Below are 11,599 nucleotides of genomic sequence, written 5' to 3'. Positions count from 1 at the left end.
ATGTACCTTTAAGAAATGGGTGTTTATCAGTGATGTCAGAGTGTGGGTGGAGCTGGGCTGCCTGTCAGCTTTTTACTTTCATTTTAGGCTGTTTGCTGCAGGGTGTGTTTTAGTTTTGTTTTCTGAGCTGGATAGCTGCAGTCACAGCCAAAAAGTGTATGAGTCTCTCGCTCTGTAATCTAAAGACTATTAGGCGATCCTTTGGTGATTTAAAACTAATTACTGCTCTCAGTAGTGACTTTACCATGATGTGCTTCTGTTTAAAGGTTTTTAAAAAAAAGTCTTATGGATGTTAAAGGGACAGCTTAACGATTGCGTAGTGTTGTATTCTTTGGGGGTTATATTTGAATTGATGGTTGCTCAGATATTCACTGTATGTTTTAAAAAGGTTAACTTGAGTTCATAGAATAAACATTGTTTTGCTTTGAAAAATACTTTTCCATTTCTGCTGTACCACACCTGTAGGGTGGGCCATGTGCTCCCCATACCACAATCCATTAAAAGTCGTGGGTCAAGTGAACTCCATGATACACTTTGGGGTTCTCTAAACCCTGGCTCATATCCACATTTTCCTTATCCAGTTGGGAGAGGGTGATGAGACATAAAAAAATCAATAGCCACTCGAAGTTAACAAGAACAAATAAGTGGGAATTTTATACGGCCCCGTGGTGTTGGTAAACTCAAACGTATGTTTAATCTTTTATTTCTAACAGGACAAGAAAAAACTTACAGGAGAACGGCTTATATAGATATAGAACAGTACAGCACAGAACAGGCCCTTCGGCCCTCGATGTTGTGCCGAGCAATGATCACCCTACTTAAACCCACGTGACCCGTATACCCGTAACCCAACAATCCCCCCATTAACCTTACACTACGGGCAATTTAGCATGGCCAATCCACTTAACCCGCACATCTTTGGACTGTGGGAGGAAACCGGAGCACCCGGAGGAAACCCACGCACACACGGGGAGGACGTGCAGACTCCACACAGACAGTGACCCAGCCGGGAATCGAACCTGGGACCCTAGAGCTGTGAAGCATTGATGCTAACCACCATGCTACCATTATGATTAGCAAGTGCCTGCATCGAGGGAATACTTCTTGTTCAGCTATCCTAACTTGGCCTTTTATTCTCACAGCTGGTCTTCGGGAGAAACGTTTGAGTCACATTTCATTGGGCTCAATTTGAAGTTTCAAATAAATGTTGCAGCGGATGAACCAATGACCAAGTGTGTCGCGTCACGGCTATTTATATATTTAGAATATGTTGGGTCAACAGCATTGAAAAGATGAATATCGGCTGTGGAACTCATTATCTCTCATGGTCATATGAAGTTTGGAAGCTCTGTCGGCCATCACCTGAGGATTGAAGCAACCTCCCCAACGGCTCCCAAATGTTACTGAGTAAGTTTCAAACCACTTGACCTCGTCACCCGACTCGCCAGCTCTTGGTACGAATGTCAGTTCTATCTTGGAGAGAGCCGAAAGGCGAATCTAATACAGGTTCCAGTGAATACATAGATTTCTCACAGCATGGAGGCATACATCTGACCAAGTTGCGGTCCTCTTTTAGCCCTACAAGCACCTCTTTAAAAAAATCGAGATCAAGCTATCTAATGTGCATGCTGGGTTTTCCTTAGCTTTTTGTAATATCTGCCACAAAAAATATTGTTGTGCCACTAGTCAATAAATAAACTCTGCCTTTAGAAGCACTTCTAATGCTGTCATCAGTAGAATCCGCATTCTTGCCATTTCCACCTTTTTGCCTTAACCCTGGGGATGTGGAGGAAGAGTGGGAGAGGCTGAAGTGACCCGTTTTATTGGGGGTGGGGTGGGTGCTGGGCATTTGGCTCAGAATTCCTGTCGGTTAGAAGAGTGAACTATCGTTTGTTGAAACAAGGCAAAATAACGTCGAGAGTCGATCTGCAAAAAAATCTGTCATTCTCCATGAAAACCATCATACAGAAAAATATTGGTTAAAGTAGCTAGATTTCTCTGTGTTCTCGCTGATTTCTCGCAACTGACTGCAGGCCGGATGGGGGATTAAAAATTGGACAGTTGGAAACATCTTCTAGGGATGTACTCGTTTTAAATTTATATATGGCGCTTGAGTTGGGATGAATAGACCTGTTCAGGGAAGCCCCATTAACCATTCACACTGCGTATGGTGACTAACTTTATTTTGGGGATGAATTTGATTTGTTTAAGTCTGGACATCTATCTCTGTGATCTAAACATTTTATCTATTCACTTTAGGAATTTCTGCAATTATTTGGATGACACTAATCGAGCGAGTCTTCGATCAAACACACTCCAATCAAACTTCGTCATACATTTCGACAGGGCAACAGCAATCCACCCTGACTACTATCAGCCAAACCGATGCAGATGTCACCCGAGATACTGGTGTGTTTTTAACATTAACTTTGCAACTGCATTGGTCAGCACCGAACGCTGCATTTAGTGAACACATTTATTGAATCGCATTTTTGCACCAATTGTTTCCCATTTTGGACATATCACTTTAGGAAGAGTGTGAACGCTTTCGCGTGAGCGTGGAAGATAGTCATCAGAATAAGATTTTCTTGTTATATAGTAGGTTGGTAGCGGGTTTCTTAAAATACATATGAACAACGCGCATTGCTTTCACTGCATCAAACCCCTCTGCCATTTCATCAAATAATCAGCTCGTTTCCTTAAGCAGGGACTAGGTCGCCCAGATCTGTGATCGCTACCCTGAATTCACTGAAACTCCTCCAGGTTCCAATTCATCGTTACCCAGTGGTATTGGTTCCCCAAACCCGGTCCCTCACATATGGCGACCTGCGAGGAAATTCATTGATTAACTTAACGATTTATTATACTTTGGAGCGAACTATTTGAAACAGTGGTGGAAGAGATTAAAACAGTGCTGGAAGAGAATTTGACTGTAAAAGTTAAAAAATATTCGTATGCAGCATTACCACCGAATTTTTGCCATGCAAAAGGAGGCCATTCAGCCCGTTCTGTCCGCTGCTCTCCCAGTGAGCATTATGACAGTGTCATTTTCCTGACTTTTTCCCAATCCATGCACATTGTTTCTATTCCAATAGTCATTTAATACTCTCTTGAATGCCTCGATTGAACCTCCACTCCTCACATTTCCAAGCGCTGCATTGCAGACCCATCCACTCGCTGTGCGAAAGGGTATTTTTCATATCATGTTTGCTTCTTTTATGGGAAATATCCATGAAGATTAGACTCGTTGGATTGACGTTTCAAAGAATAGGTACAGGCGTGGTCTTCATTCTGTGCTGTAAACTTCTATGAAAAGTCATCTTTTTCCTTCATACACCAAAAATCATCTTCACGGCTACATTTTTTCCTGAGAAAAATTCTACTTGGTATCTTTTTTTCCAGAACCGTGTGCATGTAATCCCTTTCTGGCGGTAGTTTATCTGTATAGGTAATTGAAAGTGCAAGCATAATCTTTAATATTGTGATGGGAATTGAGTTAAAATTGTGGTTGGACACTGCAATGTTAACACGATAAAAATAAATGTCTTTAATGAATTAGCTTCAGTCATGTGCAACCCGGGTGTATTCAATTGTCTGGTCCCAGTTAGATGCACAACACCGTAGCACATGTCCCGCAATTGGAGGATCGTACTCTTATTTTTATCTGAAGTCGGGGCTGTATTCAAGTATTGTACGCCACTATTTCGAATAGGGTGTGAGTCAATGTAAATGTGGTAGTAAAGCTGAGCAGTCTGCCATTAAATAAAATCGATCACTACTAGATCTTTGAGGGCAGGAGGGCAGGTGAAAAGGCATATGGGACGCTCGCTTTTATCAATCGGGGCATAAATTACAAAAGCAGGGAGGTCATGATAGAGCTCTATAGAACTTTGGGAGGTCACAATTGGAGTACTGTGTGCAATTCTGGTCGCCACATTATAGGAAGGATGTGATTGCACTGGAGGTAGTGTGGAGAAGATTCACCAGAATGTTGCCTGGGATGAAACATTTACGTTATAAAATGAGGTTGGATAGGCTTGGGTTATTTTCTCTGGAGCAGGGAAGACTGAGGGGTGACCTGATCGAGGTGCACAAGATTATGAGGGGCTTGGACAGGGTCGATAGGGAGCAGCTGTTCCCCTTAGTTGAAGGGTCAGTTACGAGGGGACACCATTTCAAAGTGAAGGGTGGGGGGGGGGGTTTAGGGAGGATTTTAGGAAAAACGTTGTTACCCAGAGGGTGGTGACGGTCTGGAATGCACTGCCTGGGAGGGTGGGAGCGGCGGGGTGCCTCACATCCTTTACAAATTACCTGGATGAATACTTGGCCCATCATAGCATTCAAGTTTATGGACCAAGTGCTGGCAAGTGGGATTCGGTGGGCAGGTCAGGGCCGTTCATGCAGAATGGCCTCTTCTGCACTGTAGTATTGTGTGATTCTTTGATTCTGAACGGGCCTTCTAATAGATCTTATCATGCAGTAGAGTTCCTATCCAAAATAAGTTACGGAAGAGATCAGAAATAAGAAATGTAAATATATTTCAGAATATTACCAGTTTATTGATCGAAGTTGCAGTCTGTAAATGCTAAAGACACAAATATCCGTTTCAGCATTTCTCTCGACATTGCATTGAAATGTTATAGCCATGCAATGCTGCCTGTGAACCTGCCAGCAAACTATGTGGATATATGTAGAGGCGTACTTCTGCTCTGCAAACTATTGATGTGAAGTTCGGACAGAAAACACTCGAAAAAAGCAAAGGGTCAGGCAGCAACTGTGGCGAGGGAAACAGAATTAACGGTTCGGATCAGGTTCCGAAGAATGGTGTTTGATCGGAAGCGAATGTTTCTGACTGCACAGATGCCGACAGATCTGCTGATTTCCAGCGAAGTCGGGTTTTATTTGAGTTTTCCAGCATCTCCTGAAAAGTCCTTTTATTATAAACATGCAGTGAAAAATAGATAACTATGTGCATTCTTATAGAGATACACGGCTCCACCTGAATTTTTATCGACATACAGGACTTTATGTCAATTCCCAATGGAGCATTTATTGCTCCTGATTGCTTTGCTATTGGCCCGAGTGTGCGGCTGTCTATGGAATGTACAGCAGTTAATAATAATCACTTATTGTCACAAGTAGGCTTCAATGAAATTACTGTGAAAATCCCCTAGTCGCCACACTCCAGTGCCTGTTCAGGGAGGCAGTTACGGGAAGCACTAAGTTGAGCACTGAGGAGGGGGGGGGGGTGGGGGGTCATTTTGTCCATTCAGCTTGCTGAGGTTTTTTACCACGATCGATCCAGTGGGAAATCCGTGGGTGTGAGTGTGCTGCGGGAGAAACGGAGGATCCCGCCGACGGCGAATCCCACAGAGGCGCACGGCTCAGAATTGGACAGTGCTCCAAGTAGCGGAAAATCCGTGTTTGTTTTAGCCTTATTCAGCTTTTGGACTCCAGGTCCCTATTTAAACTGCTCTGGCTACCATACGCTTTAATAACTACATTATTGAGATGCCTTCTCAACTTCAAGGATTTGTGAGGACGCAACCGTTGCACCTCCCTTGAAACCATTTTATCTTCCATTGTTTTGAGAACTGAGCTCTGAAGTAATGTGTGCAATTCTGGTCGCCACATTATAGTGCTTTTACTACACCCTAGTCTGAAAATATCAATTAAAACACCTCTATCCATTTGCTAATTTGTGCGTCCTCACAAATACTTGAATTTGAGAAGGCATCTCAACAATGTAGTTATTAAAGCGTATGGTAGGGGACCCTGAATCCAAAAGCGACAAAGTTGGAATGATTTTGGATTACCCCTGCTACTTTTAACCCACGGGCTTCAGATTTCCAAAACCTTATCCTTCAAGGCGCATTGTTTTTGTTGGGAGTGTTTTGCGGTGTCCAACCTTCTCTATGTTTCTGAATTGATGCCTAGTTTGGAACTGTTCAGCTCTCTATGTTTAACCAACACTCTCTGATAGGAAATGACATAGGAGAAGAGTGGAACAGGCTGACTGGAACTGAGATTTCGATTGGTGTCTCTCTGGGGCTTGCGATTGGCATCGCGTTCTCCGGCTGCTTCTTCGTGTTCAGACGGCGAATCGGTGAGTACGTTCTTTTGAAATCAACCCCAGATTATCAGAATGTATGAGCCGGATAGCCAAGTATGTGTGGAGTAGGAGCATAATGGGATTTACATTATTTATTTTTAGCCCAAACTGACATTCTCAGTATTCTATGTAATATCGGATGGAAATTATGGGAATCAAGTAGGAAAATTGAGTTAAGGTTGAGTTAAGCTTTATTTACATTGTATTTCAGAGCATTCTCTTTGGGTCAAATTGAGTATCCTATGTTTATTCAAATATTCTTATATTCTCGTATCATTGACAACATTTAGAAGGTGCTGTGTTACAATCTAATTTGACATAGTGAAATCCCAAATGCTTTAGTGCCACCTGATCTATGATGTATTATCTCAGTCTGTTTCCTGAACTGTCTGACTGCAGTCAGACCTGAGGTCAGGTTGTTTTCTTTGGAGCAGAGGAGACTGAGCGGGTACATGAATGGCATGTATAAAATTATGAGGGGCATAGACAGTTGACAAGTGGAAAATTTTCCCTTTGGTGGATGAATCAATGACCAGGGGTCAGAGATGTAAGGTAGAGGGCATGAGAGGGCGGCACAGTGCACAGTGGTTAGCACTGCCGACTCACAGCGCCGAGGACATGGGTTCCATCCCGGGTCACTGTCCATTTGGAGTTTGCACGTTCTCCCCCTGTCTGCGTCTGTCTCATCCCCACAACCCAAAGATGTGCAGGACAGGTTCCTCTTAATTGGAGAAAATAAAAAAAGTGTAGGGTTTAAGGAGATGTGAGGAAAAACGCTTTCACCCAGAGGATGATGGGAGTCTGGAACTCACTACCTGAGAAGATGGTGGAGGCAGAGAGCCTCCAAACAATCAAGAAGTATGTCGATGTTCACTTGTGATGCCAAGGCATACAAGGCTATGGGGCAAGTCTGGAAAATTGAATTGATTTTTGACAGGCGCAGATGCAAACGGCCAACGGGCCTTTTCGGTGTTCCAGACAGCTCTGACTCTATGCCTGTGCTGTCTAGATGCATTATTATAGTCAAGTTCGTGGTTTATTGCAAGTTGTATTTCTATTTGCATCATTACTGTAGAATCCAATTTACTTTGTTAAAGTCGAGTCTCTATTCTACAACTTACACATTAAAAATATATCCTGTTCATGCTCAAAACTTTAATATAATATATATTTAGAGAGTGATTGAGAATTACATTGTAAACTGTATTTTTCTTCCATTCAGTACCCTTTTGCCTTTCATTGCAGACGCTTGTGCAGATTGGATCTATTTCAGTCTCTCTTCCAAGTTTACTCAAGAACAACTGTGCACGGTGATATTGAATTCTTCTTTTCCCATGAAGCTTACTTGGTTGATTGAATATTGATGTGGTTTGTTGTTCCTGAATTGGTTCACTGGCATTTTAACTGCCTGCTTATTATTAGAAACGAATTGGATTGTTTTTGTTTGTACTCCAGCCAGGGCAATCGGTAGCAGGTGGTCAGGGAATTAGCAGCTGACGGTTAAGATGAGAGAATTTGTTGAGAGGTTTAAATGAAGATCGACTTTCAAGGAACTATGTTCATTCAGTGGATGTGAACAATCATTGGAAATACACAAGGAATCAGCAGTGTTCATCTGGGTGTCATGATGCGAAAATATTTAAAGATCTCTGCTTCCTCGTTATGTTTATAATAATCTTTCTTAGTGTCACACATAGGATTACATTAATGCTGCAATACATTAACACTGCAATGAAGTTACTGTGAAAAGCCCCTGATCGCCACATTCTGGCGTCTGTTCGGGTACACTGAGGGAGAATTCAGAATGGCCAATCCACCTAATCTGCAAATCTTTGGACTGTGGGAGGAAACCGGAGCACCCGGACGAAACCCACGCAGACACGGGGAGAACATGCAGACTCCACACTGATGGTGACCCAAGCCGGGAATCCAACCTGGAACCCTGGCGCTGAAGAGCAACAGTGCTAACCACTGTGCTGCCATGCGGTTTATTGGAGCGATGGGCCAGAAAAATACCAAGATGGCCGTTTAAATAATTGGCGAATTGTTCAATTCTGCTCCTCTCCCTCAGAGTCACCAATTGGTATTGTCTGAGAAATCTTTGACATTTTGAAGAGCCCATTAGGTACAGCATTTACTATGGAAACTCAAGGTGGCAGTGGTAATTCCTGATGTTAAAACCGAGAACTAATGCCACTCCAGTATATTAATAGTTAAGGTTGAAGGGAGATTGTCTGTTATTGATTGACATGATTTACATAGTGCACTGCGATAGTAATCTGCAGGGATAAATCATCCTGAATCACATAGCAAAACTGGAGTTTGAATGGTATTTCCGGTCCCGCCCATCACAGGAACCATCGCAGGCAAAACGGACAATTTGACGAAGCATTAAAGGGCGGGGCTTCACGTTTCAGGACGGCGCGACCGGAAAATCCCAAACGTTTGAATGGTACTATGAAAGGTTAACATGCAGGGGTGCCTTGACACTGTGATATTGATGCCCTTGATGTTACAATGGCTAGTTGTGGTGTTCATACAGTAGGAGTAGGACTCTGTGATAATAGTCCTTTTTTGTGAATTAGCATTGGAAACTACTCTAACATTTCAACTAAATATGGTAATCCACTTGTTGCGATAGATAAAAACAAGAGGTGAAATGGATAGAGATGTTAAATTACAGGTTACCTTTTTAATTCCTTAATTGGATGTAGGTGTCTCTGGCTAGGTCAGCATTTATTTCACACCCTTACTGCCCTTGAGAAGGTGGTGCTGCTGATTTGTTTCTGGAACCGTAGCAGTCCTAGGGAGGGAATTCCAGGATTTTGACCCGGCGGTATTGAAGGACAGGCGACCTATTTCCAAGTCACCATGGTGAGTGACTTGGAAGGAAAATTCCAGGTGGTGGTGTTCCCATGATTGCTGCTCTTGTCCTCCTAGATGGCAGAGGTCATGCGTTTGGAAGGTGTTGCGGAAGAAGCCTTGGTGAATTCCCGCCATGCACTTTGCAGATGGTACAGATGGCTTCTATTTTTGTTTCGCTGGTGAAGTGAGTGAATGTTTGTGGATGATGTGCTAATCAAGTGGGCTGTTTTGTCTTCGACCCTCTCATACTTCTTGAGCGAATTTGGAGCTGCACATGTCCAGGAAATTACAGAATATTCCAACACATTCCTATCGTGCACCTTGTAGATGGTGGACAGGATTTGGGGAGTCAAGAGGTGAGTTAGGATTCTCCGCAAGATTTCTAACCTCTGACCTGCCTTTGTAGCCACAATAGTTATAATAATGGTCACGTTCAATTTCTTATCAATGGACACCCCCATTATGTTAATAGTGGTGGATTCATAGAAAAATAGAAACAGGAAATAGGAGAAGGAGGAGGCCATTCAGACATTCACACCTCCTCTGCCATTCAGTGTGATCACTGCTGATCATCCAAATTAATAGCCTGATACCACCTACACCCCGCGCCCCCATATTCTTTAGGCCCCGTCATCCCATTGTTATATCAAACTGTTTCATGAAAATCTTTTGGACTCAACTGCTTTCAGTGGATAGCGAATGCCACAGTCCCGCCACTTGCTCTGTGAAGGAATTTATTCTGAAATAAGTCCTAAATGGTCTGCTCAGTATCCTCAGTCTGTGGTCCCTGATTCTGTCCATCCCAAGCATCGGGAAAATCCTTCTTCCTGCCCTTTTTTGTTCTTTTTAAAAAATTTAGAATATCCAATTCATCTTTTTCAATTAAGTCACAATTTAGCGTGGCCAATCCACCTACCCTGCACTTCTTTGGGCTGTGGGGGTGAAACCCACACAAACACGGGGAGAATGTGCAAACTCCACACGGACAGTGACCCAGAGCGGGGATCGAACCTGGGACCTCGGCGCCGTGAGGCAGCAGGGCTAACCCACTGTGCCACCGTACTGCCACCAGGAAAACCCTTCTTACATCTACCTCATCTAGTCCAGTTGGAATACTGTAGGTTTCTATGCGATTTCCCCTCATTCTTCTGCACTCCAGCAAATAAAATCCTAACCGACTCAATCTTCATCATATGTCAGTGCTTTCATCCCAGGAATCAGGCTGGTAAACATTCGTGGCATTCCCTTTAGAGCAAGAATATCCTTCCTCAGATAAGGTGACCAAATGGCATAATTCTGCTCCTGTATCTTATGGTCCTATTGTCTTATGTTGAAAATTTCCGATTCCAAACTCACTTTGGCTGTGTCTCACTCTGGGTGTGCTGTCTTACACTGCCTGGGCACCTTCAACGTTGGTAATACTATAGAATGTTAATGGTAATTATTATATCCTCTTTTGTTGGAGATAGTCATTGTCTGGAGCTGGTGTATGGCGAATGTTACTTGCTACTTGTCCAGAACTTGTTGAATTTGGACATGGACTGCGTTAGTATCTGAGGAGTCACGGCTGAACATTGTGCAGTCATCAGCGAACATCCCCACTTTTGATGATGTGATGAGAACAATTCTCCCAATTGAATTAAAAAGAGAAATAAGCCTCTTTAAGTTTCTGGTGTCTGACTATTTTCGGGATTGGGCAGTAGATTTACAGAAGACCACCTTCTGGATTTTTTTTAGCCATTTTTTGCTATCAGCATATGATTTAGCGAGTTATGCAAATAATCCTCTGGAAAATTAGAAATCAAAATCTCAACACTGGGAATGAGGACTACATTAACTGTCGGTGACTTCTTCCAGATGTTCTTCGTGGCTTCATTTTGGTTTCTTTCTTACAGAATGATGATTCTTTCTCTCAAAGTGAAGAAATTGTATATGCAGACCTGCATTTGTTGGTATTACCAGGACGGCCAGGCGGATATTCCCCAGAAACCCCAATTCTGACACATTCGCAAGATTTAACTCATGCACAAGGAGATTGTTCAGCAGAGCCAGTATACACACAAGGCAATTTCTCCTCAGATCAAAATGTACGCGTGGATTTATCAGCAAATTTGACACAGATACAAGGAGATTTTGTGGGAGAGGAACGTAGTGAATATGCCTCTCTCAACATGATAAACAATCAATCGCAAAATTAAGATGGGGCGAGATGAAAACAAGAGAAAAGTTAACAATAATTGTCAACCTGAGAGTTTAAAAAAAATTACCTTCAATAAAATCTGAATTGGTACATTTCCCCAGCATGGCCTTTGCTCATTTCCATCTTTGTTTATTAACTTTAAGTTTGGATCAAGCCAATGTTTTTATGCTTGATGGCATCTGGAATGGATCCCAAGGTGTAATTCACGTCTTGCCCACTAATTTGGCATTACATTGAGAACTTGCTGTATTCAGTGGCTTCCATGTGATCCCTGACAGCACATAGTAAACGGGACGCATTGACAGCTGTCCAGCAGCAGCGAGACATATACACAAATCCTGAAACATTACACAGCAAGTTCACCAACCAGTTGAAAAATATATGTGTGCCACTTGCCCCTGTAAATAGTGAAATTGAAAATG

At 42.7% G+C, this 11,599-nt stretch overlaps 1 protein-coding gene across 2 annotated transcripts; it reads left to right on the top strand.

Moving 5' to 3' along the window:
- The first annotated feature begins 1,283 nt into the window (after positions 1-1,283).
- On the top strand, positions 1,284-11,272 carry LOC119976543. Of its 2 annotated transcripts, none has more exons than XM_038817114.1 (5): positions 1,284-1,407; positions 2,260-2,409; positions 5,984-6,106; positions 7,358-7,422; positions 10,873-11,272. In XM_038817114.1, the coding sequence occupies exons 1-5, from the start codon at positions 1,398-1,400 to the stop codon at positions 11,173-11,175; spliced, it is 651 nt and encodes a 216-aa protein (XP_038673042.1). In that variant the 5' UTR covers positions 1,284-1,397; the 3' UTR covers positions 11,176-11,272. The 2 variants fall into 2 exon arrangements, with proteins under 2 accessions (XP_038673042.1, XP_038673044.1); XM_038817116.1 differs by lacking the exon at positions 1,284-1,407 and adding an exon at positions 2,096-2,170.
- Positions 11,273-11,599: the final 327 nt, after the last annotated feature.

Source organism: Scyliorhinus canicula, chromosome 13 (assembly GCF_902713615.1).
Source record: "Scyliorhinus canicula chromosome 13, sScyCan1.1, whole genome shotgun sequence".
Lineage (NCBI taxonomy): Eukaryota > Metazoa > Chordata > Chondrichthyes > Carcharhiniformes > Scyliorhinidae > Scyliorhinus > Scyliorhinus canicula.
Note: the sequence above shows the minus strand (reverse complement) of the source record. Positions and strands in the feature narration are given on the sequence as shown.

Coding starts and splice junctions, on each gene's coding strand:
- LOC119976543 (XM_038817114.1), top strand. Junction 2,410..5,983: donor AGATGTCACCCGAGATACTG/GTGTGTTTTTAA, acceptor ACTCTCTGATAG/GAAATGACATAGGAGAAGAG. Junction 7,423..10,872: donor CTCAAGAACAACTGTGCACG/GTGATATTGAAT, acceptor TCTTTCTTACAG/AATGATGATTCTTTCTCTCA.